At 53.6% G+C, this 27089-nt stretch overlaps 1 protein-coding gene across 4 annotated transcripts in view; it reads right to left on the bottom strand.

Moving 5' to 3' along the window:
• Positions 1 to 27089, bottom strand: part of TNS3 (tensin 3) — a 200718-nt gene that overhangs the window by 133775 nt on the left and 39854 nt on the right. For all 4 annotated transcript variants that reach the window (XM_045089576.1, XM_013059615.2, XM_045089573.1 and 1 more), the window contains exons 2-3: positions 25078 to 25186; positions 12010 to 12047 (exon numbers count right to left, since the gene is read on the bottom strand). Coding sequence is in view for 3 of the 4 variants with exons in the window: in XM_013059615.2 (XP_012915069.1) it covers positions 12010 to 12047; positions 25078 to 25186 (147 nt within the window). In the remaining variant the exon portion in view is untranslated. The remainder of the gene's footprint in view (positions 1 to 12009; positions 12048 to 25077; positions 25187 to 27089) is intronic.

Here is a 27089-nt window from a genome sequence, read left to right as displayed (position 1 = left end):
GCCCACAGAAGCTGGTGCCCTCAAGTACGTGGCATGTTTTTCAGCCGGCCAGGTCAGCTCTCCCTGGGCACGGCACGCTTGCCCAGACCCGGAAGGGGCGTCCACCCAGAAGAACCCAGTTACGAAGACGCGTTAAATCAGCGCACCCCCGTGCCCATGGTAAGCCCATCCAGCACCACCGGTGCACGAAGCAAGGCGACAGGGAGAAGAACCGGTGGGCGCCCAACTCTGATGGCTGAAGAGGCACTTTCCTGAGAGACGCCCCGGAAAAGGCGTGACCTTATGCTCAACTTGCACCATTAAATACAATCATTTTAAAATTCATCATAACATGAATTGCGACAGAGGCAGGCTACCACGGGGTGAATGGCTGACCTTCCTTGATCTTTGCGAAGCCTTTCCTTTATGAGACCAGAGGGCTGCACCCGCCCCCCCCCCATACCCCACACCCAGCTGGACAGACGGGACGCCCGAGGGGCGTGTCCACCAGAATCACGGAGGCCCCCGCGTCTCTGTACGGATCAGCAGTCCCAAGGGAGGAGGGCAGGATTTTCTCCTGGGGGCAGAATCTTTCGTGTTCTCCTCATCTTTTATGATTTTACAGCTCTGACTTCTGGGTCTGTGTGTTACTGATCGACAAACACAAGATGTTTTTTTTGCCCATTACGTAAGATGGAGAAGAGATAAAAGTTTAATTGTGTTTACCAGAATCATTGCAGCTGATCAGAAAGAGGGAGCAGAGCAGTGACAGGACAGAAGCCCAGCACTGACATCCAGAGAGGAGCTCACATACCACTCACGTCAGTCTCTCGGGAACAAGGACAGTCCCACAGATCCCAGACCTCGAACACACATCTCTTCCCTCCCAGTCCTGGAGGCTAGAGATACACGCGTGGCATGAGAGCCACATGCGGCACAACCGGTTCCCCTGATGCGTCCAGAGAAGGCAAGTAAATTGATGGAGTCTGGGCCATCGGGGCCGTTCCCCTAGGCGCGTCCACGGCCATCTCCTCCCCACGTCCATGACTGGCCCCTCCTTGTGCATCTGTGTCCTGACCCACTCTTCGTCTCAGGACGCCAGTCCTGTGGGGTCCCCTCCGGCCCCATCACCTCCATCGAGACCCCAGTTCCACAAACAGCCACATTCTGAGGTTCTGGGGCTCAGAATCTACCTGTGGATCCAGGGGCTGGGCACATGTTGCCTGTGTCACCCACCCTCAGTCTGACGGGACCAATGGAGAACGCAGGTCAACGCGGGATATTCCTACAAGTCTGGCGGGAGCGGGGTCCTCTAGGCCGGTCTGGGAGGGCTGCCACAGGAGCAGGTGACTCAGCCTCCGTCCAGTCTGCCCACAGCACTCCTCTGGGTGGGGGCGCACCGGCGAGGGCAGGGAGGCCCAGGGGCAGATCTCCACGGCCCCAAACAAGGACAGCAGCAGTGCAAAGAGACCGTTCCATGAAATGCTGACGGCCCAGACTCCATTAATTTACTTGCCTTCTCTGGGACCTCCCAGGGGGGCAGGACAGCCCGAGTCACCCGAGTAGCCCCAGGAGAAAACATGCCCCCACCAGGGGTCCAGCTAAGCCCCTCTCCAGGGCTGCCTGCCGCACATGGGTGCAGAGGGTGGGGAACTCACCAGATCCTTTCATTCAGTCTTCACATTAGCAAGCAGCTACTGAAGGTTGCATTTTTTCTTCCAAAAAAGCAAGAAACAAAGGTAAGGCCCAGGTTTGTCGGGTTTGTCGGGCCCAGGTTTGTCCCAACTCCGCGGGCCCTCAGGGTCAGCCCCCCGACAAGCTCTATGATTCTAGTAACTTCTAGAGCTTAGGACACAGCTGCACACCTACCCCAGACGGGGCCCTGTTCATACATGCATGCTAGTAGTTGAGTGTTCGAGGTGGCTTCCTGACCCAACCAGGCATGAGCTGCGGCAAATGCCTGTCAATACTCGCACAGCATGGAAAAGAAGTAAATTGAGAAAATCTGCTCTGAATTCGCCTGGTTATCAATATTTATCCGAGACCAGAAATCTGTGAGTCTGCTGCAGGAACAGTGTCCCAATCATGCTTCTTCATGAGGTGGGGAAGGGCCACCTGGGCCACGGTGGGATGCTTGCTCAGTGGCCAGCTCGCAGGCCTGTACTTCAGCCTGTCGGACCAGATCTGGCCAAGTGGGGAGGCCGGGCACCTTCTTGAGGGTCTCACTTTCTAGGCAAGGAAGCTGGGGGCCTCAGAGATGAAATGTCATGTGCGGGACCCCTGGAAATTAGACAGGACCAGAACCGAGCCCACAGACCACTGGGGCCAGTACCCACTAGATTTCAGGTCCTATCTTTATGAAAAGAGATAAAGAAGATGGCATGTGATACCTTCTTAAGATGCTGGTGGTTTGCCAAAGAACCAGAAGAAAATCTCATAAACATAACTTAATTGCAGAAAGACAAAATATATATTTTTGTAAAATTAAGAAGCTTTTAAAAAACTGCCTTTACTTTTCTGGTCATTTAAAAATTTATATCCGAGACATAAGCACACTGAATTCCCGGAACCCTTTCGACCAAGAAAAATCCAAACCCAAGCCACTCCTCACCAGTGTTGCCGTGGCAGACCTTCGGACGCACCTGAGTGACGGGGAATCTGTCACAATGACAGCACCCATGTTGATGAATACTTTCATTTGAACTAATCAGAAGAAACCAACAGTCACCCCCACACTAACACCTGTCAGCTCTCTCCAAAGCTTCGCCTGGGACGAGAGAAGCGGGTTGTGTCACCCATGGCCCTTCCGCGGGTGACTTGGCGGCGCCCCCACCAGAGGGAAGACCAGAAGGCAGGCTGGCGCCTAGGAGATGTGTCCTTCACCATGTCCCAGAGGGGCAGTGGTGGCCAGCAGCTCCCATCTGTCCCCCTGCAAACCCCAAGGGAGTGAGGATATCACTGACATCAGAGCAAGAAGACACGGGGACTCTGATGCCCGGTGTCCACCTGCTTCAAGGGCAAGGCCACGAGCCTCAGCAGGGACAGGCAGTGAGGGTCCCTGGTGGCGCACTGGGGCGCAGGGCACACAGTCCCCACCTGCATGTCACACCCAACTGTCCATGGTCAAAACCACTAGCCTGTATTTATGACATGAGACTTTCCTAACCGTGTGCTTATTTCAAACAAAAATTTACTTTTTAGGGCGCCTGGGGGGCTCGGTTGGTTAAGCGTCTGCCGTCGGCTCAGGTCATGATCCTAGGGTCCTGGGATTGAGCCCCGAATCAGGCTCCTTGCTCAGCAGGGAGCCTGCTTCTCCCTCTCCTACTTACCCCTGCCTGTGTTCTCTCTCTCTCTCTCTCAAATAAGTAAATAAAATCTTAACAAAATGTTTTTTAAAAATTTACTTTAGATACAACACACACATAGTTTGTCAAAAGCACAGGGTGAGCTGGATAGCACCGAAAAGTCCCTGGACTTTGCCTCAGAGGCGCGCCTTGTGTCCCCTGTCCCCCGCATGCCCTCTCCCAGCGACCTGACAGGCTCAGATGGCCCTTTCTCTGCTCAGTCTAGCCCCTCCCTCTTTTACTTCCACGAAGCCCCGCCCCACCAAGCCCAGCCCCACCAGCTCCGCCCCCACCAAGCCCCGCCCCTGCCAAAGCCACGCCCCACACTTTCCATGAACCACCCTGTGGGGGGATGTCTTGGCAGACCGCAGACCGGGAGATGGGGGAAAACGCCCCCGGCCCAGGCTTGGACGCCCACCCCAGACCTGGTAAATGGCAGCCACTGGGCGCAAGGTGCACGGGCCAGGAGAGATAATGTGGGGGGCCACACATTCCTACAAAGCACAAGTTTTGCGGCACATCCTGCCCTGGTCCATTTTTAACACGGCCCTTGCTACGAAAAGGAGAGAAGACACAAACACGCCGCAGGCCTCTAAGGAAGGAAATGGTACGTTCCCGGCAGGGCTGCTGAACGGAACGCCCCCCAGAAAAGCACTGTCCACAGTGTCTAAGAATAACATAACGGACAGTTTGGTTTTCACCAACTGTCCCCTCACCCTGAGAAGGGCACACGACTAATTCTGACAGCGTGCGACTTATCACCAGACCTGAAAAAGGAAACACTCAGCTCTGGATTCTGGGTGGCGCAAAGGCAGCCGGCCCAGTCGGAGCCCAGAAGCGGGCACCATGGGCTCACCCCATCGGAAGCTCAGCTTCCATTCGTGCTTACAAAGTCTCACTGCAGCCAGGATCCTGGGGGGACGCCCGAGACCGGCCTGCAGCCCCGGCCCCGTCTACCGAGGTCTGCCTGGAAATGCAGGGGTGACTCTCTGCTGCCCCTCCGTGGGGCCCCCTGCTCTCCCTGGGGAGCACAGAGCTTTCCAACAGGTCCCCGACACCCCAGTCAACACCTGCCACGTGCCTTTTAAACATCCAGAAAAAGCCTCTAAGAGGACAGAAAGTAACATAAAGGCTTTGGAATCAGCATTCTGAACCCACAGCCCGTGCTGGTCACTCCAGCATCCTGTCCTCCCTGGTCCCCCACGAAGCTGCAGCCCAGGGTACCTTCCTGCGAGAGGGCTCAGCAGGCCCAGCAGCGTGAGGCCCAGGGGACCCCTGCGGGGTTTAGAGCCAGATGTGCAGAGGCACAGGCCCGGTGAGCCAAGCTCTGCCTGCAGGAAAACGGCAGGTCAGTGCTTCCCGGATCCCTGCTCGACATGAAGAGCGTTCCAAGATGAAAAGCAAACACAGAGTGAAATGGAAGCTGCATTCTACAAACTGAAACGTGGTGGTGGAGACTCTGGAGCTGTTACAGGGTCGCCATCCTGTCCCTGAAAGTGGGCAGAAGGGGGTTTCACTCCAAAAACCTGTCCTCCAGAGTCGCCGCCAGGAGAAAGCTGGCACCAGGACTGGTGATTTCCCACGGGAGGCAGGAACAGGCCACGGGCCCCACAAACGTGCGGAGTCACCCACGGCCACCTGAGGCGGGGGCAGCAGGCACGGTCCTGACCCCGGCGTCTGTCCTTGAGGGCCTGACCTAAGCTGTCCGGGGACACACATGGTCTGACAGCAGGGGGACGGCGTCCGGGGGCGGCCACCGAGCAGAGGGCAGCCAAAGGTGGGAGCGAACACTGTGAGGACCAAGATGCAGGTCCCCCAAGGCCACCAGCACGTCCCTCCCATGGGGGAAGGAGGCAGGGAAATCACCAGCAGGGACATGATGAGTCCCCCGGCCGGAACCCGGGGCTTGGTTAAGGAAGGAGTGGGTAGCAGAGAGGCGACTCGGAGAAGGGACCTCGTCTCTTGGATGCACCATGGTCTCTGGCCTGGAGCTGGAGCGCGGCCCCCAGCAGGGCCAGGAAAGTCCCCAAAATCTGTCTGTGCGAGTCCACGCTGCCAGGCGCCAGCACAGACCACATGGGCTCCCAGCAGCAGCAGCAGTGAGCACCTGGCCGGCGATCCCAAGAAGGAGCACCCACTGTGGTGTCCAGGGAGCACGAAAAGATCCCAGTGGGGAGCAAGGACGCCAGCCCAGCATGCGCTCCCTGACACCCACGCCCGTGTATGCCTTGTCCACCAGGACCCGCCAGCCGAGGCTGGGACAGGGCGGGAACATGGCACAGGACCACAGACGTCTGCAGATTCCAACAGGTGCACCGGCGGCGTGAGGGCAGGAGAGCGAGGGGTCCGGGAGAAGAGCGCTCCAGGAAGCAGCAGGAGCGCCAGGCGCGGGTAGGCCGGGGAGGGTGTGGGGTACCCACAGCTGGGAGGACCCTGCCGAGCCGCACAATGCAGACAGACTCTGAACGGATAGGAATGTGTGCGTTGCCGGGTGAAAGACGGCACTGTGTACAGACAAGAAAGTCGTGAACGGAGCCCTTAGCTGCCAGCGAGGGTGAATGAAGAATGCAGAGTTAGTGCCTTCTAGAAAGAAGCCAGGGCTGCCGTCGACACAGGCAAGCGGCAAGCCGCCCAAGTCCAGAGCTGTCTGTGGAGGGGACATGGCTTCTATGACAAAAGTGATGACAGGTGACCTGGAGTGCATGGGAGCCACACGCCGCAGTACAGGGGTATGCAAGCTGGTCCACAGCACGTGGCAGCCTAGAAGAGTCACCGGATCCCCCCAGCGGGAAGGTCAGCAGGTCAGAAAGCAGAGCCCGTGCAGAGAGGCAGGGGGATCACGTTGCCATGCCACTGACTGTCCCTGTGGGACCACACCTCAGGACACCACCCAAGAGCACCACCAAAGTCCTCCCTGGGATGAGCCTGGGCTGCAGCCAGCAAGTATCAAGGCAGGATGCCAGGGACACAGGGAATATGATGGCCAGACAAGTGGGAGGCTGGGAGCCCCTGGGAGGAGCCCCAGAGCCGGCCAGAGTCAAGGCAGCAGGGCCAGGCTCCACTGACCTTGTAGAAGCTCTCGCAGGTTGGAGCCAGGCTGCGTGAGGGGCACAAGCGAAGCCAATTAAATGGGATCTGTGTGCTCAGCAGGGAAGACCCCATTCTCAGGAAGAGAACAGGGAAGTACACCATCCTTTCCTCTCGTTTAAACACTTGGGAACGAGATGCACAGGGATTGGGCTCTTCTGTGTCTGTGACACAGTTGAGTCAGCAGAATAAGGACGCTGACCGCAGAGAAAACAGTCTCCAGAAGCATGTGCCGCTCCAAGTTACCCCAAGCACTGCGACGGGACACACTCCCTCTAGAAGCCCTGGGCCCCAGTTCCCTCCAGCTGCTGAACCCAGTTCTCCAACCTTCTGAGGGAAGGTCCACATTCTGATTGAGTAGAGAAAGAGAGGAAGGCCCGAGCGTCTACGGCTACCACGGGGCAGTCAAGCCCGGACCCTGCTGTCTTTGCCCCATGGTCACGAGCTGCTTCCCACAGCTGTGCCTAGAAAGGTCCACGGCCTCCTTCTGCTGTCCCAGAGGAGGGCAGGCGTGAGGAAAGGAGTCCCCCCAGTGCAGAGTTTCAGGGAGCGGTGATTCCCATCACTAACACTTGAGAGAGGAAAATGACACACCAACTGCTCCTTCTCGGTTTTGTCCACATTCAAACCCGGCCCCAGGGCAGCCCGGCCTCAACACCCCGTCTCCCACCCTGCACCGGGCACCTGCACGTTCCTGCGAGCCGGCCTGCTTGAACGGACCCTCATGCCCCCAGCTCGGGCTCAGGTGCATGGACGACCCAAGGAACTGTGTGGGATCCCCTCCACGGAAGGTCCCCTTCAGACAAGGGGAGTCCAGGAACACCCTGGAATTAATTTGCTAAAAATACGTCAAACCACGAGCACTACCATTCCTCCCACCACGTCCCGCAGACACAAGGGACAAAGGGCAGGGGCGAAGCTGTCACACGAGCCTCCACCAGGCGGTGTCTCTAAAGGATCATAAGACGCACGGACCGAATGTGACATGGTAGGAAAGAACATTCTCGGAGGAACCTTCCAGAAGGCGCAAGTGTAAGTCACCGCACCACACCACGCATGGATTCCAGTACTTTCGTGATGAATGAAAACCATGAAACAAGTCTCTCGTGGAGCTGACGGCAGAGTCTGAGCTGGGGCTTCTGAGCAAAACCGGGGACCGAGGCAAGAGCGGGAGCCTCAGCACAGGCTCGAACCCGCGATGCTGGCATCCGTCACAAACCAAGTCGTCCCCCAAGGCCCAGAGCCCCACCACCAGCCAAGTTCCGGAGACGTGCCCAGCTCTGCCGGCATCTCCCAAGGAGTTCTGAGAAGCCTGAGTGACGCCAAGAAGCTGCAGCTCACTCGGGGGGACAAAGGACCCGGGAGGGGCTGGCGGGTCCTAGGCCCTCGCGCATCCTTCCTGGTGCAGTCCCAGACACTGCGGGGGTGGGCCACGGGCTCTGGCCAGAGAAGGGGCAGGAGGGCACGAGCTGGGGGGTCTGGAGACTTCAGAACAGGGGTGCCAGGCACATGGGCCAGCACGAAGCACGCACAGAGCTGGGGACTCTGAAACCCGACGCCCTGACCGCTGGGACTCGGGGGCTGTGTGACAGCAGCCCCCATCCGCTGGATGGAAGCGGGGAGGAGCCGACGAACCACACCTGGGGCACACCAGAGAAGAGAGCTGTCTGGAGATCCAGGGCACCAGCGGACGAAGCTCCTGGCTAAAACTCCTCACTTACGCCAGTGGCACCAGCTCTACCCTGGACCCGCATCTACGGTGGTTCTGAGGACCCCACAGGCTCGGGACCTCATGGCAGAGGGGCCACCTGGCAAACGCGGTCTCCGGCAGGTCACTGAGGTTTCTGAACCACAGCCAGAACTCGGGGGCCGCCGGCGCATGAGGCCATCAGAGGCAGCGGCAGGAGGGGCCGCCACTGCCTAGGTTCCAGATATGAGAGGCTCTGGAGGGAGGGCGGTCGGGGAGGGCCGCGGCTCAACCTGCAGAGAGAGGAACAGTGGGCCGGTCACAGCTCGCGGCTTCTGTTGAGAGGCTGGAAGCCTCCCAGCTTGGCCACCACATGACAGCTACATGGGGACAAGGCACAGAGGCCCCTGCAGCCGCCCAGGGCTCCCTCCTCTCCCAAAGGGGGCTCCCACCCCACCAAGGGGGCCAGCCCTGGGGTCCCATCAAAGCACATCCAGAAAAGAGAAGAGGTGAGCTGGACATCTATGTTATGCAAGGGACTAAGGGGCCTGAGGACAGAGCCCTGGCTTTGGAGACAGATGGCAGGGGGCTCACGCGAGCCCAGCGTGGGAACCCTCCACGAGATGACCGCTCCCTACCACCACGGGCAGGCTCCAGCCCCACCAACTCACTGCACTATCCCAATGTGGGGCCTTACGTTTGCAAAACAATAGTACAGCACACTCTGTGTGGCAGTCGGCATGCCCTGTGCTCCTGACCGACAGCTCCCGTAAGAGCAGTGTGTGGTCTGGGCGGACGGGGAAGGGACCCGTGCCCGGGCCATGGGGTGGACAGCGTGGATTCCCACTTCTGCAGAGCTCCCACCCACTTACCAAAGCCCACCAGGACCCCACCTCTGCCATACTTGCGTGGTCCCACCTGGACCCCATCACCAGCCTCCCGACAATGGCTTTCTCCTCCTTCCCACAGCTCATGCCCGTGAGTTAGCCAGCGGCCGGAAAAAACCAGCTCACACCGCCCAGGCAGCTCACAAGGCTCCAGAAAACAGCACAGCCTCCCACCGAGCAAAGTATTTGCAACCCCATACTTCCCAGCCATTAAACCTAAATTATTTGCCTTCCCTACAACCTAAATAATCCAGATTACCATAGTAGACAGCTAAGAGCACGCTGTCTTCACGTCAGACTGTGGACCGATCGCTCACCCATTGCCCACAGAGAGAAACCGCAGCCCCGGGGGGCTTGTCGCAGTGGATGAGAAGCCCCCGCTGGGGCATGGGGATCACAGTCCCCACGGGGAATCACAGCCCACGTCTCTGCCTCTCTGTGCCCTCCGAGCCCAAGACCTTGCTGGAGGGGCCATACTGCCCGTCGGCCAGGAAGACCATGACCTCAGTTCATGGCGGTGGCAGTTGAGGTCCCCGCTCTGCCTTGGCTTCTCTGCCCCCAGCCCCCAGCCCCCCGCTCGGCGCCAGCTCTGCAGGATGGCTCTGTCCTTGGTGAAGCCAGTACAGCGGGCTTCACCACGCACTCACATGCTCGGCCTCTGTCACTCCTTCCGCGTCCGCACTAAGTCTGCAGGCATCACAGAAGGAACCCACAGCGCCTGCCTTCCCCAAGTCAGTAAGCAGTTGGGCCAGGTCGGACGTTAGGCTAAAGCCTGCGCTCTAAACCGAAGCCTTGCGGTTGTGTGCCAGAAACCCAGGGAGCCCCGGGCCCTGAGGCAGCCTGCGTGTGACACGCACTCACACTGAGCAAGGACCCACACTGTCGGCGAGAGCCGCGTCTCAGCTCCTGGCAGACGGAGCGGCCCCGCTTATCTCCAGTGGCGGCTGGGCACGTATGGCCTCTCTGCGCCCTGTGGTGACGGTGTTACGGTTCTGAAATCAGAAGGGGCTTTGTTTTTGCTGGTGGCATTCCCTCCTGCCTCGAAAGCTGGGTTATCGAGAAAAATGAACGCGGATACATTTCCCCCAGCCCCGATCCACTGAGAGAAAACGCTTATCTACCTCTTAGCAAAATGCCAATTACTGTGGCCAGAAACGCCATCATCGGTGATAGCTAAGACTTCTAGAATATTCTTGGAGCCGAAGAATTCAATCCTCCAAGGAGCCAGCCCTGGGCCGCCTTCAAGACGTGGTGCCGACAGCGGGGGAGGGGCTGCTCAGTTCTCCACGGCCAACCAGCAGGGTCCGGGCTGGCCATACGGCCCTGCACATCTCAACCCTCCCAGCATGTGGGCGGGGGCCCCTCCGGGAAACCCAGAGAACGCGTGTGCTCTGACACGTCACTCAGAAGCACACAGCACACACGAGACAGCAGCGCACTTGCAGACAAAGCCAAGCTTGGAAACGAGCAGCCCGGTGTGTGCCCCAGCAAGGAACACCTGGCCTCAGCCAGAAAGGGGCCCCTCCGGAGCGAGACCAGAAGGGAAGCAGATACGCCCCGAGGCCCCGCCACAGGAGCCTTTTCCTAAAACTGCTCGCACCCACATCCGACATCTCGGAGCAGGGGACTGCGGCTTCAGAGGGCACGGCAGGGGTGCTGCTGGCCTTGGGGTGGGGTGACAGTGCAGCGCAGGGCTCTGGACCACGCTCTCCACTTCTCCTGCCTTCCAAATCCCCCATCACGGAAAATTTAAAAAGAAAAGGTATTTAATCTCTTTTTTGAAAAAACACAAAGGGCCAGAGTAGCCTGTCATTCTTGCTGTGGGTGTACGTGTGTGCATGTGAGCGAACAGATGTCTGCGTGAATGTGTGCGTGTGAAGTGTGTGCATGCAAATGTGTGGATTGTGTGCATACATACATGTGTGCCCACATGTATGTGAACTGTGTGTGCACTTGCTTGTGTCTGTGTGTGTGCATGCTCCAGCATGGGTGTGTACTGTGCGTGTGCGTGTGCTCCCACGTGGGTGTGAGTTATGCATGTGTGCGTGTGCTGCCACATGGGTGTGAACTGTGCGCGTGTGAGCGTGTGTGCATAGGTGTGTGTGTGTGCTCCCACGTGGGTGTGCTCCCGCACAAGCTTGAATTGTCATGTGTGAGTGCATGTGCAAGCTTGTGTGTGCTTGTGTTCCTGCATGGGTGTGAACCGTGCATGCACATGTGTGTGCGTGCACGCATGTGGCAGGGAGGGAGAAGGGATTCGGGATCCCTCCCCACAGAAATCATCGCGAGGAGCCACCCTACAGCAAACGAAGCAAGCTTCCAGTGCACACTTCTGCACACACTCTAAAACCCCATCTCCCTGGGCCTCCAGCTACGGGGGCGGCCTGTGGATATGTGAGAGGCTCCCACCGAGGCAGGACCGGCCAGTCAGAGGGGACGATGCATGCACTCCTGGAAAATGTGGGAGGTGCAGATGTGTGTCCCGGGGTGCCCACAGCTGTCCACCCGCCAGCTCCAGGCCTCCTCACTGCTCCACTAGTCCAAGTCCCAACCCGACCAAGCAGCCCGGGCCTCTAGTGCTTCAGGGGACCCTCGGCAATGGAGCCCCTCCAAGGAACTCGAAAACCAGGGCAACCTTCCCCAAGTCAGGCCTCGACTTCCCTGACAGCCTGACCACCCCACCAACCCAAGAAAACTGCCCTAAAGAAGCCCCCCAAATCCTCAAAGCCAGGTACACGCCCCAAACCCTATGCCTACTCCACCCCAAGAATGCAATTGTGAGAGAGAAGGGGCATCTGCTGGGGGGCAAGGGCAGGGCCCATCACCAAATTCTTATCTGAAACCAGATTCTTAGCGTCCCCTTCCACAGTTAGGAGCACAGAACCACAGCACTACAGCTTCCTCCCGAGATGACAGGTATGAGTCCTGCCGAGGCGTCTAGCAGCCCCCCCTTTCTCGCCCGTGGCCGCTGGCCAAGGCAGCAGAGGCCACTGCGGGGTGCGGCCCTCGGGAAGCAGCAGCTTACCTTGGCTTCACATGGCTTGTGACAGGAGTACTTGCAGGCTGGAAGAGAGAGAAAAAAGGGGTATGCGTTCAGCAGCCTCAGCAGCAACCCATCTCCCACCTGCAAACTGCCCGCCCTCGAATATCGGGGCAGAGGGAGGTCTGCCTTCGCCACGTGGGGCCGGCTTCAGCGGCGGGCGGGGTGCACCCGGCGGGCAAGGCCCTGGCCGGCCCCCCGCGGTTGGCAGCACCGGGAAGACGCCGCGCCACAACCGCGGGCTCTCCTGGGTCCCGGAGGAGAGCCGTGCGGACTTCCAGCCCTGCGGAGCCTCCATGTCAGCCTGGGAATCACAGCTTCTCCCCCAAAGAGGGACGGGAAACCTCCCCTTCCCCACCCCCCGGCCTCAGAACTGGTGCCTTTCAACCAGAACCAAGCTGCCCATTCAGCGCCACACGCCCCACGCTTCCGGATGGCCTGGGAACGGACTGTCAGAATAAATCCACGTCTAAATTCCCGCAGAGGAGTCCCTGCACCCGGGCCATTGTGCGAGCGCAGAGACATGCGTCCGTTCAGAGGCCCAGACAGTGCAGACTTAGAGCCAGAACCAATGGGGATTTCACAGACCCGCCCTCGGGAGGCTGTGGCTGGGCGGCCTGCCAGGGAGCACCCCCTAGGCCCCCACCATGCGGGTCGGGCCCGCAAGCTTGCCCCGGCCACCGCCAGATGCCAGCATAGAGAAGGCAGGGGTGCAGCTGGGGCGTGGGGGAGGGAACCTGGGCTGGGCGTGTGGGGGTGGGGCCTTCACAGCCCTCCACAGCCATGCAGCCCAGGGCAGGACCAGTGACCTCTCTGGACCTCAGCTGCCTCTCCCGGCACGACTGTGATGCCATCGAGGGACCCTGGTTTGAGACGACAAACATGACACCAGCGTACACAAGCAGGGTCCTCAAAGAACAAGGCCTTGGTGGGGGCCAGGAGCCGGGCCCCAAATACGGCTCAGCACTTGGAAGCCCAGAGGTTACCCTCTACTTGCCAACACACACACCAACCCTCTCCTTCCTAGAGCTAGGGATGGGAACGCTGAACTCCTAAAGGTCCTGTAGGACTGAAGAAGGATAAAGCAGGCAGGTAACCTGGTCGCTGGCTGGCGGTGACAGCAACTCCGGCAGAGAACAGCCAGCAGCGCTATCTTTGCAAGATCTATTTTCCGAATGGTCTTCTACGCCTCCAAGGTCTGGGAGATTATGCACAAAGACAAACGTTTACTCTGCGTCTCCTAATGGGTGCACTGCACAAAGGCGATGAGTGATTTTCTAATCAAGACAGACTTGCCTTTGGAATAAAAAGGGCTTCCGCGCCAGCCTAGAAACGTGGACAGAAGCACAGCCAGGTCTGGAGGCCAGCGTGAGATCCCGAGGGAGCGAGGACATCATCAGAGGCCCCTGGCTTCCAGGTAAGTGAGAATTAGCAGGAATGCAGGGAAATAATTTCCCTGGCCCCAAAGGATGCTCAGCCCACATGCTGAGTCAGGCAGGTGGCCAGTCTACTGGCAGCCTGGGACGGGGGCACGACTCTCATGGCCGTAAGACCCCAAGATGGCCTGAGTGACCCGTGGACCCGTGCCCATGTGCAGTCCCTCCCCCGGTGGCTCGTGGCTGGTCGACGGATGAGGTAGGACGCAGGACTTACAGACTCCACCCCGAGTCTCAAGCCAGTCCTGCTGAGGACAGCCAGGTGCCGAAGCAGCCCCCTGGAGAGGGCCCCATGGGGAGCACCAGTGTGTGGCCAGCTGGAGAGGGGTGCGGCCCTGGTCGTGCCTTCAGATGCTGCAGCCTCTAAAGAGTCCCTGAGCCGCACCGCCCAGCCACGTGACTCCCAGATGCCTGTCCCACAGAAGGAGGGAGAAGTAGTAAGTGCTGCCGCCAGGCAGGGCACCAGCTTCTGGAGTAATTCATCTGCAGCAGAAGATACTCACTATGATGGGCCAGAAAGGGCTCTGGTCAGTGGCAAGGTGACAAGTGGTGTGACACACCATGGTGGGCGGCCAACTCAGCCATAAGAGAGTCCATGGCCAGCGTAGGGCGAAGCCATTACTTTCACAAGGTTTAACTAATCACAGTGACCTCGTGTAAACCAGCCAGGCACTAGAGTGAACCCATTGTTTCCAGGAGGTAGTTGGCGATCCCTAAAGTTTTATGGACAGCCCCTGGGGTTTTCCTCGGAATAGCGGCGATCTGGTGGACAACCTCTGGGGGCTGTGCCTGGCCGTGTGCAGGATGCTTTCCCGGGTGCTATTGCTTGGGGTCCTGTAACCACCCCCTCAAGTGAAACCCAGCTATGGTCCATCTCCACCCAGCTCCCCACCCAGCCACACGTGGCCTTTTCAACTCTTACAAATGCTTGAAGTGGGCAGAATCCAGGCCAGGTTTCCAATCCTCTTGCCTACAGACAAAATCGAGCTCCCCAACATGGATCCCCATGCCGGCAGCAGCAGCCCTGCCCCATCCTCTCATCCCCTCGACCCAGAGCCTCACTCACACCATCTCCACACACCCCCTTGGCTCTGTTCCACTGTCTCTGCCTAGAACTTCCCACACACCCTTCTGTGTCTAGCTGACTTGTTTCTCTCTCCAAGACGAAAGGAGGCAGCCAGCTTCTCCACCAGGAAGCCCTCCATCACTCCTCTTAGGCTGGGCTATTGTGTTCCTGAAGCCCCCGGCCTTCCTCCCCAGCCTTCATCCCACTGCCCCTCCCTTCATAAATCATCTCTGTGTCCTTCTCCCCCCACCAGACCAAGCTCATCCAGGACGGTGTGCTTTGCTGAGAAGCACCAGTCTCCTGTAAGAGTGGCAGGAACGGGGCGGATAGCAGCGGACACAGGAGGAGTGCCCACCATGCGCCAGCTGTCCCACGGCAACACCTTCCATCACACAGGGTGGCTGGATTTTCCCTGCACGCAGAGAAAGAGCCACAGACCTTCTGCATGTCTAACGACGGGACCTGGGGTCCTTCCATGACACCTCAGATCCTACATGCCCTGGGTCTGCTTTCAGAATCAGGTGCACACAGGCAGGGGCCCGCCCTCTCTGACAGTCCCCAGGGAGAACGAAGCCCATGGAAAGCACCAGAACTTCCCCCAACAAAGTGCATCTCCAAAATTGCACAAGCCCAGAGGGACACGGTGTACACGTTTACTCCGTTTACTCCGACTGCCTGCTTCTCCCCAGCACGGGTGCTCGTGCCCTGTTGTTTCCTTTCAGTTTTCCTGAGTTGTAATTGACAAAATTGTATATATTTAAGGTGTACAACATGATGATTTGATACATGTCTACATTGTTAAATATTTGCCACAATCACGTTAATTATCACATCCATCACTACCTGGGTGTGTGAAGGAGAGAGAGGAAATGCCTAAGATCTATTCTCGTAGCAAATGTCGAGAGTCCAGAGAAGTAACGCTCACCACAGTCATCACGCTGTACAGTAGATCCCCTAACTTACCTTGCAACTGAAAGTTTGTGCCCTCAGACCAGCAACTGCCCATTTCCCCCACACGTAACCCTGAAAACCACCTTTCTACTGTTTCTCTTGAATTTGAGGTATTTTGGGGTTTTGTTTTTGTTTCTAAGATTTCACATATACATGACACCATAAAGCGTTTGTCTTTTTCTGACCTATTTCACTTAGCAATGTCCTCCAGGTTCATCCAAACTATCACAGACTCCGGGGTTTCCCTCTTCTGTGGTTGAATAATTTTTCATCATTTATATACCACATTTTCTTTATCTGTTCATCCTTCAATGGACACTCAGATTGCTTCTATATCTTGGCTATTGTGAACAACATGAGAAAGAGAGGACAGATTTCGCTAACGATTTCCTTTCCTTCAAATACATATGCAGAAGTAGAATTACCAGATCATATGAAATTCTAGGTTTAAAGGTTTGAGGACCCTCCATACTGTTTTCTATGGTGGCTGCACCAGTCCACATTCCCACCAACAGTGTACAGCATTCCATTTCTCCACAACCTCAGCGATACCTGTTATCTCTTATCTTTTTCATGACAATCATTCTAACAGGTGTGAGATGACACCTCATGGTCATCTGCATTTCCCTGATGAAAAGTGATGTTTAGCATCTTTTCATGTACCTGTTGGGAAACTGGATGTCTTCCTGGGGAAAGTGACATTCAGTTCCTTTGCCCATTTCCTAATCCCATTATTTAGTTCTCTGCTATTGAGTTGTAGACGTTCTTCATTTATTTTGGATAATAATCCCTCATCAGACATAAGATTTGCAAATATCTTCTCCCATTCTGTGGATGCCTTCCCATTTTGCTGATGATTTCTTTGGCTGTACAAAAGCTTTTGAGGTTGATACAGTCCTATTTGTTGATGTTTGCTTTTGGTGTCATATCCAGGAGATCGTTGCAAAGACCAACACCAAGGAGATTTTCCTCTGTTTTCTTCAGATCCTTTTATGAGCTCAGGTCTTACATTTAAGTCTTTGATTCCAGCTCAAGTTACTTTTTCTGAGTGGTAAAGAGACAAGTGTAGCTTCATCATCGCCCATCTTCCCAGCACTGCTGCGGGAGAGACTATCCATCCCCATTATAGGTTCTTGGCAACTTCGTCAAAAATAGTTGATCAAATGTGTGCGGGTTCACTTCCAGCTTCCTGATACTGTTCCATTGGTCTATGTGCCTATTTTTATGTCAGAACCACACTGTTCTGATCACTACAGCTTTGTAATATAGTTTGAAATCAGGAAGTGTAAAGCCTCCAACTCCATTCTTTCTCAACAGTGCTTTGGCTATTTGGGGTCTTTTGTGATCTCATCTGAATTCTAGGATTGTTTCTATTTCTATAAGAAATGCCATTGAAAGTTTGATAGAGATTGTGTTGAATTTGCTAATTACCTTGGGCTGCATGGACATTTCAACAGTATTAATTCTTCCAACGCAACAACCTGTTTGTGTGCTCCTCCGTGTCTTACAGTTTCCAGAGTGCAGGTCTTTTACTTTACTGGTTCAACTTATTCCTAAGTATCTTAATGTTTTTGATGCCACTGGAAATTAGGTTCTGTTCTTAATCTCTCTTTCGGATTGCTCACTGCTAGTGTTCAGAAACACAACCAATTTTTGTATGTCGATGTTCTACCCTGTCCCTTTACCCCATTCACTTATTAGTTCTAACAGTTTTTGGTGAACTCTACAGGGTTTTATACGGTATTTGTTTCTAATACTAGACTTTTATAAATTCTACGCAACATTCAGTTGTATCAACAGTCCTGAATTACTGTGTTAACAAAAATCATTTATAAAAACTTCAGTGGTTCCTATAAGGAGCAGAATCTGTACAGGTTTTAAGAGACTCTCTGCCCCATTCCCAGATGAAAATCAACATGTTGATCTCAACGTTTCTGGGCCCGTCACTACGTCATTTTCTAAGGCCATGACTCTGCCTCCTGAAACCATGACTGATGGTTCTAAATGTAGATGTTGTCAAATACAAGCGTTACACAAATATCTTCATTGTAGTTTTCCTGGCATCCCATTACTTCCACTTACATGAAAATGAAATGAATCCCATTAATCCTAAATGCAAAAATGTCCCTTTCACTAAAAAACACCAACACACACTTGCCTCATTACTCTCATGGCCTTTTGCTCTGTCAACACCCTTGTCCAATTTCTTCCTGCTGAAAGCATCAGCACATCCTCCAGGCTGAAGTGCAGAGGCCCGACACCCTGGGGCTCAGTTTCCTCACCTGTGACACAGGTGGTCGGGAAGACAGTCGAACACACCATACAGAACAGGGCCAGCTGGGAGCTCCTCGGATGCACAGAGTGCAACTGCTTCTATTACTGTTCCTGGTCCAGAGCCACACAAATGCACCAGCTCTGTTCTCCACACACCTCCTCTTTGTATCTTCTCTGCAGTTCAATGTCCCTCACTTCTGGCTGCTGAGCACCCAGTAAATAGCAAGGTTGGAATCTTCCACCCAAGGCCAAACTCACAGGCCACTGGGACATTCTTTCTGCTTCCACGGACCTCTCTCCACATAACCCTCATGTGACCCTGTATCCATGTCACCCCGACTCTCCTCCAGCAACTGCCCAAACACCCTCATGATACAGCAAGTGCCTACTCTCCTGGTTTTCCACTGGTTTGTGCCTATTGGTCACAACCCATCACCACTTCACACACCTGCCACCTCTGCACATAAGCACCTGACCCAGGGAGACAAAACACCCACACACATAACAAAAGTCACCTAATGTCTCCTGAGAACCACCACATACTCAGTACATAGTTTCAGGACACACTGCTTAACCAGTATTCTTTTCTCATATTTTTACGATTCCATGAGACCAGCTGGGACATGCGCACTGAGAGTTCCTCTGCGTGGTGGAGCTTAGGAGAAGCACTTGTGTGGGTGGAGGCTGGCAGCTGATGAGCTGCCCTCTCAGAAAACACCACTTTTGTCTGAAAGAACGCCAGGCAAAGAATGCGTGCTCATCAGTCTCACCAGTGAACAAAGCACGCCTGCCGTGGGGAGGAAAACAACGGACAGACAGCATTTGGTCAATGACGAAATTTGAAATTTCGAGTGAAAATTACAATTTGGGGAGACATGCATCCATGCCCATGAGCTTGACAAGTCCTACACTTTTCTGATAGACTCAACACTGAAATGAACCAATATGGGGGAGGGGGGTTCTTGGTATTTTATAACAAATGTGTTAACATCCAGAAAACTCTGCTGAATTCATTGAACCAGAATTTTCCAAATGACCACCGTATGGTGTCCCAACAGTCGCGCCTGGCTGTATACATACACTCAAAGGGCCAGATAGACTCATGGATCTTAACAGAACAGAGTAGGGAAAGTCACTGCTACAGTTCCAGATTCAACGCTGAAACTAAGCTTTAAGAAACATCACTTGGGTCTTGGTTTGGTACCCAAAGAGAATACCCACAGTAGTCTGAAAAGGTCTTCAAAATGCTTCCTTTTTCAAATACATACCTGCACGAGGCTGGATCTCCCTCAAATACTTGAGCCGAAACATCGTGTTTCCTTTGGTTCATTTTATGTGTCAACTTCACTAGGCTACCAGATGCTCAGATATCTGGTCGCACATATTTTTGAACATGTCTGGGTGTGTCTGGGAGGGTGTGTCTGGATGAGCTTAATATCTGAATCTGAAGCTGTGAGAGAAGCAGATTGCCCTCCCAGGCCAGGGTGGGCCTCATCTAATCCAGCGAGGAACCAAATAGAACAAAGGGCAAAGGAAGAAAGAATTCTTTCTGCAAGACTATCTTTGACCTGGGACATAGGTGTTCTCCTGCTTCTGAACTTGGACTAGGACTGGAGCTAAGCACCAGGTCTCCAGCTTGCCAAGTGCAGATCTTGGGCCTTCACAGTCTCCTTAACCATGTGAGCCAACTCCTTCTGAAAAATCCCATTGGTTCTGTTTCTCTGGAGAATCCTACTTAATGCAAGGTTGGAATGGGTTGAATGCATAAGCAGATAGGAAGTTCTAGCCTCTCTATTAAATCATGCAGAACAGAAGCACAAAATATACACAGATATATACACCTGAAAACATCAGTCTTCTCCTATTACAGAATGAGAAGCAGAACAAAGTGATATCAAAGATTCCTTTCTGCCATGTAAAAAAAGAATTTACCAAAGCAATTAAAAAAAAAAATTGTGGGGTGCCTGGGTAGCTCAGTTGGTTAAGCAACTGCCTTTGGCTCAGGTCATGATCCTGGAGTCCCAGGATTGAGTCCCGCATTAGGCTCCCTGCTCGGCAAGGAGTCCGCTTCTTTCTCTGACCCTCCCCTTCTCGTGCTCTCTCTCTCTTTCTCTCTCTCAAATAAATAAATAAAATCTTTTTAAATAAAATAAAATAAATAAGATAAAATAAAATAATAAATTACATATCTATAAATAAAATATTGGGTAGCTATTGAAACACTATGATTTTTAAAAATCTAACATGTGACAGTATGTATAATAGGCAAGAGGAAGAGATGTTAAGCTACATAAATTAAAAAATACCCTGTAAAAACAGACACGACTAATGGGCTTATCCACACGTGAGCACTCTGGGCAGGACGGAGGTGTCGCCCCAACTCAGGCAAACAAAAACAGACCTTCCAATACATCTCCCTGGAAAAACTAGCTAGCTCATGAAAAATAACAGAAATAGGGCAAATTCCAGATGAATCAACCATGAAACCGGATCAGAACTGGAAAACCAGAAGGAATATTAGAATAAAATACGCTGAACATCATGGCCACAGAGAAGGGAAAGTGACTTAAATAACAATCAAACACAGAGATTAAATGAAGTAATGGGTAGGTTTGAACAAGCCGCACCTTAAAACTTCCCCGAGATAAACACTCCACAGACAAAATCAGGCAAACAACTGCCTGGAAGGTTTGCCACGCAGAAGGTCTAATACAGTAAGAAATTCACACGCCTATGGGTCAAAGTCCATCAAAGGTTGGCAAATGTTCTGCCTGGTGTCACGGATAAAATGATTAATATTTATAAGATAATGAATTCTTTCAATTTAAGAAGGAAAGATAATAAATAACCTAATTTTTATAAAATATTTGTGGGTGCCTGGGTGGCTCAGTCGGTTAAGCATCTGCCTTCAGACCAGGTCATGATCCCAGGGTCCTGGGATCAAGTCCTGCATCAGGCTCCTTGCTTCGCAGGGAGCCTGCTTCTTCCTCTCCCTCTCCCACTCCCCCTCCCTGTGTTCCCTCTTTCACTGTGTCTCTGTCAAATAAATAAATAAAATATTTTAATAAATAAAATAAAATGAACACCACAGATACCACAGTGTCTGTTTAGAGGCTCAACCTCAAGTAATAACCAGGAGAATAAAAAATACAATCAAGGGAGATACTACTTTTTTGTGAGTCCATCGACTTGCAAAAATGGAAAGCCGCCAAGCAACAATTGAGAGAGTGACTGAAGCTCAAGGCCACAGGCTGCAGGTGGGAGCCCGTTCCCGCTCCACACTCAGCAGAGCCCTGTGTCCGAGAGGGCCCAGGGTCCGCGGTGCATGTGCTATGAGAAGCATAGGATGAGAAGCATCAAGGTCTTCAGGCCTCGATGACACACATATCCAGTCCTCCGGAGCGCTGTCTCCACCACCACACACCAGCTCCTGTGTCACACAGGGGTTTCCAAAGCCCGGGGTAAGAATCCTGGCTCCCGCCGCACCAGCCACGGTCCAGAGATTCTGGCTCTATAGCACCAGACATTTTTACATGTTGTCTTGGAACTGCTATTCTTCCAAATGTCCACAGGAGCCTTGGGAATCTAGGCCCGTCGGAAGCTTTTATACAACACTCCGCACATATTTACCAAGGGAGAGATGAACTCTTTGCTTCCTGGCTTCTTGCCCATCTACACTCAAGTTCACCAGCTTCTCTGGGTTCCCAGTAACTGGCTACACAGACAGGCAGGGACCAGACTCCCCAGCACAGGGTAGCCTGCCCTAACAGTCACTGCTCAGCCATGCTGCTCTCTGTTGCCTTCTTGGTCCTAACTGCCACCATGACCTAGGGCTGTAACACAGCGTCTGGCACAAAGCAAGCACCTACCACGTGTACCTCCCAATCTGCCATCTACCCAAGTCTTCATCAATAATCACTTAGTATTCTGTGGACCATGATGTTCTCACAGACAGGACTCCCCCTTCAGACTATGAGGCCCTCCCAGAGAGGATGTCCCCTTCAGACCATGACAGACCTCTCACAGATGGGTCTCCTTCCTCAGCCTATGAGTCCCTCCTCACAGACAGGACTCCCCCTTCAGACCATGAGCGCCTCACAGACAGGATGCCACCCTCAGACTATGAGTGCCTCCTCACAGAGATGATGCCCCCTCAGACTGTGAGAGCCTCCTCACAGACGGGTCTTCCCCCTCAGACTATGAGTGCTGCCTCACTGACAGGACTCCTCCCTCAGACCATGTGCCCCTCACAGACAGACTCCCCCCCAACTCAGAGCATGAGCTCCTCACACACGGGGCACAGCTTTCTCATCCTCTCATTTTAGGAAGTGCTTAACACACAGTTTGTTTACTGAAGGGGAAAAGTCATCACCAGATCTTCCTTACAAATTCCCTCATTCTACTTTCCTCTGGCCTCTTTGTTGCTCCCTTTCTCAACCTTCACCTCCTCAGGCTCCTCCCTAGAGGGTCCCTCAATGCAGCATTCCTTCATTCTCTGTCACTTTTCCATTCCAGTCTGTTCTGTCCTATTCTACAATAAGATCCAAGCAAACCCTTTGCAACAGGATCACTTCTGCTTGGTCTGACCCTGCACCCTCCAAGACCATCTCCCTCTGGGGGCCAAAATCTCCCTGAACTCACATCTCTCAACACCCACTCAGTACTAGAACACGGAAATAACCTGCACCACGGCTCCTGCTGCCTCACCTAAAGTATGACCAGGTTGGGTTCATAAAAGCATCATCAGTGACAACTTGAAAGCATCATTACTTCAAACCACCCAAGGGAACCTGGTGGAGCAGTGAGAACAGGTTACCACAGAGCCCTAACTGGTGGCAAGGGCACAGAGCTGGGGTGGCATCAGCAGGGTTCTGGGCGGCACGAGGTGAGCCACAAGCAGACACTTAACCATATCACCACCCTCACTGCCATCTTGGTCTTTTCCTGTAAGGTTCCAGAATCAGGGATAAGAAAGCCTCTATGCCAAGCATCCTGGCTTCATAAAAATGAAGCTTTTTCTCCTAATCTTGCTACATATGAAATATGAGGTAAATCAGGAGGTTAAATATGAAAGTAAGGACTTGAAGGTCAAGAATGAGCCAGAAAAGGAATAGCACAAATGGGAGCATGAGTCACAGAACACACCCCCACCTTTCTCTACCATCACCACCAGGAGCACCATCATCATATCGCTGTCAACACCACCACCAGCATTATCACCAACACTATCATCAAGGTCACCACCGTCATCACCAACATCACCAGCAGCAGCATCTTCTTCCTCCTCACCATCATCATCATCATCATCACCATCATCACCACCATCATCATCATCACCATCATCATCACCACCAGCACCACCATCACCATCATCATCATCACCATCACCATCATCACCATCATCATCACCATCATCATCATCACCATCACCATCACCACCATCATCATCACCATCAACATCACCACCATCACCATCATCATCTTCACCATTACCATCATCATCATCATCATCATCAACGTCATCATCACCAACATCACCACCATCATCTCTAAGACTACTGGACACTTTCATGATCCAGTCAATGCCCTGTGTGTTCCTCATGCACTTAATCTGTTATTCATAGTAACTAAAGGAAAATTCAAGCACAGAGAAACAGAATGGGAACCCCAGCTGCCCGGCTCCACCATCCTCGCTCAGCTCCAGCATACCTACTGCTTCTCCGGAAATGAACCAAAGAAAAGGCCCCCCACCACAACCTCACAGAGCCGGCGTGCATGACCACTTAGACCACGTATGTTGGGGCACGCCTCATTGTCTCCAGGCAGCACGTACATGGGTTCAACACGCAGCTGCATGTGACATGTATAGATCACAGGAGACAAAACTACTCATGGTGGCTTTGCATAGTCTCTACAGTTTACTGACAAAAGGAACAGACTACAGAAATTAACTCCATTTTATCGGGGGCAGGGAAAAGAACCAAGGAAGGGCTACAGTATCCTCTGAGCAGCCAATCACAGTCACCCACGGGGATCTTGCCGGGCCCCGTCTACACCCCAGGTGACACTGCCAGGCTCTAAACTCCAGCTCTGGGAGCAGCATGCCCACACCTGCCCCCACATGCCCACACTGGGGGGCAGGGGAGATACCTCAAGTCTCGTGTTCTGATCTCAGTGAGACTATTCCTTCCACAGGCCTTCTTCTCCTGACAGTGTCACAGGGGTGACCATCACACAGTCACGTTTGGAGCCACCACAGTGATCCCTTAAGACAAGAGCACTAGATCCCACCATACAAGACCTCTCCAGCCCGGACTACAGCTCGCAGGGGCCAGGTGACGGGAAGCCCCCCAGGCCCCAGAGAGAAGGGAGAGGGGCCCATGGACAGAAAAGGGGGTCACATGGGGAGGGCATCCCCAGCAGCCCTCCACCCCCAGACACCGTGGCAGGAGGGACTGACAGAGGTTGTGACATGCTCACGGCTCCGGAAGCACCATCAGCAGGAATGACACAGGGCCCTTCCGAGAAACAAACACACCAGCCCTCCCACACTCAGGCGCTTTACCTGCAAGAGAGACCCTGAGTGGCCAGGTCTCCCCCTCTCCACAGGGAAGTCTGACCCTCCTCCCCCGCGACCCCTCCCCAAAGCAACCCACAGGGACTGAAGACCAGGGTCCCTCAGGGAGAAAGGGGAGCCGACAGGCAGTAGCAACACCACAGAAGCCTGCGGGGGACACCCCACCAAAGAGAGGACACCACAGGGCAGGCCCCATGCCTCCTCCGGGCCCCAGTCACCAACCTACCTGTGCTCTGCAACATGGACCCACGGCCCCCAACCGGGATTCTAGGGCTCCAGGGATACAAGCAACGTTGTTCTCACCAGCCCACTACCCAGATTCATCACTGCACCAGCACACGACCAACCTGGGGCTTGAGCATCAGAGCCCTGATGCCAGGCTGGAGGGTCTGCCCTGCCTCCAAGCTGCAGAGCTCTTGGTTCTAAACTCACTGAGAGGTCAGAGCACAAGACGGGATAACTGAGTCAGGACCCCCATCGTGGAGGGAGGGCACATCACAGCTGCTCACTGCTGCCCCTCACCCATGCCAGCAGCTTTGCTCCCTCCCCAAAAGTTCCCTCCCCAGCGAATCTGGGTAAATATAGTGGATCCCTGCCCCAGTAAGAGTGGGGGGTAAACACCGGCTCCAAAGGGGAATTCCATGATTTAACTTTTGGAAACTCCCGAAAGCAGCTTTCCATTTTGGTTTTTGTTTGTGTGTCTGCTGCATTTTGGTTTTATTAGCAAGGAAATGAGAAATGGTGCTCACCTCTGCATGCGATCCCTTGGCTGTCGATAATCTGCTTGCAAACCCCGCAGACCTGGGGTTTCTTAAAGACTTTGTTCTTAAAACTGTGCAGACTCGTTAACTCTTCTGGCTGGAAAAGCAAAGGGAGAAACTGTCAGCCCCACGATTCATTGTTTGTTTGCTTTTTCTCTTCTCTTTCAGGAAAGTCAGCATCTAGCAGAGTTTGGTAAGAGCTAAAACAGGAACTTCACCCACTCCACAGAGAAGGACAAGAAGCCGTCCAGCCAGAGCTGGGATTCCCCAGGGGAGCTCAGATGCCCAGTCAGCATTCTCAGTGCCCTTTCCCCACCTCCCCCCCCACACACACACACCGCTTGCAAATCCCCCTTTAAATGGGTGAAGAGGGCTGGGAGTGCTGCACTGATCAATGCTGATAATGTGATCACATATAATCTTCCACCGACTCCATGACACAGTAATCCACAGGCATTCCCTGAACCTTAATGCTTCCTCTGGAAGCAACACTCAGCAAATAGCACAACGGTGTTCGGAGGAAGCTGGTGACGGATCCTCCCGGCCCCTGGGCCTCTCCAAGTGCACTTCTGCAGACAGAGAAGCCATCATAGGAGACCAGCTCCCCACTAAACCCGGCATAGCACAGAGTTCGCGACATGCGTGGGTACTGGGGATACCTGAGCCCCTCATCTACCAAACCCCAGTCTGCAGAGTCAAGGTTCACAGCTCTATCTGGTCATCTCACAAAAATTCAATTTGCCTTAGAAACCAAACCCCCATCATTCTACCCAACTGGTGACATACGGCAGTGTATTCTCCCAGCGTGACGATCCACTGAGGCCTGTACTGACCATCTGAAGCAACCACAGCCCCCTGGAAGATTAGTGTTGGCCAGAATGGGAAACTAATGGTACCACTGTAGTTTCTTACAGATGTTTTTAGAGCTACACCAACACTGTGACTCAGCAATTCCACTCTGAGAGACACTCCACAGAAGCAAATATATATGCCCACAAATTCTTGTGCAAGAATGGGCAGAGCTACCTTATTTAAAAGTGCCCCAAACAGAAATAACCCAAATGCCCATCAAAAGGAGACAGGATGAACAAACTGTGATATATTCCTACGCCGGACCACTGTTCAGGGACACACAAGAGCTTGCCACCATTACATGCTACTCATCACGAGTAAGCATCAAGTGTTACACCACACTGAGCGAAAGAGCTCCAACACAGAGGCATACTGTGATGACTATTTATAGGATGTTCACGAACAGGCAAACCACTCTATCTAGTTCCTCAGAGACTGGAAAACAGGGAGGTGAGCTCCATGACTGCCCCAGATTCCTGCATCTCAGAAGAATACACAGAAGGAAGGGGACCAGTGTACTACCTGGAATAGAGGAGACAGCGCTAAGCACCCAGGCAGAGGAGGGCAGCAAGAGTTCACTCGCCAGAGCACCACAGAACAGGGATGCTTGGAACCCCTACGAGGAGCACAAGGGCCCTCCAAAATGTTCAGCCAGGCACTGATGAGCACATGTGTGGTGTACGTGCAAGTCGCAGTACAATCTGCCCAAAATAAGGCCCAGAAAGAGGGACCACCTAAGTAAACACATAGATCAGCAGACAGAGCATCAGTGAGCTGTGGGAAAGTTCAAGCGGCCCAACACATGTGTAATTGAGGTCTCTGTGGAGAGGGGACGGGAGGATCACTGAAAATATAATACTTAAAAGCTTTCCAAAATCAGAGCGAAACTATTAACCCATAGAGTAAAGACTCCACAAATCCCGAGTACAAAAAATGTGGCAGAAATGATGCCAACACACATGATAATCACACTGTCCAAACCCAGTGATACACAGAAAATTGTAAATGCGCCCAGAGAGGAGGAAAAGCCACATTAAGAAGAAGACCAACCATACGCACAATCACAGATTTCTCATGAAAAGTAAAGGCAGGGAGAAAACCATAGAGAGATACAGGGTGTGAAGAGAAATTCTGCCAAGCTAAAATTT

Source organism: Mustela putorius, unplaced genomic scaffold, assembly GCF_011764305.1.
Source record: "Mustela putorius furo isolate JIRA1106 unplaced genomic scaffold, ASM1176430v1.1 tig00003845_pilon_pilon_pilon, whole genome shotgun sequence".
In the NCBI taxonomy this organism is placed as follows: domain Eukaryota; kingdom Metazoa; phylum Chordata; class Mammalia; order Carnivora; family Mustelidae; genus Mustela; species Mustela putorius.
Note: the sequence above shows the minus strand (reverse complement) of the source record. Positions and strands in the feature narration are given on the sequence as shown.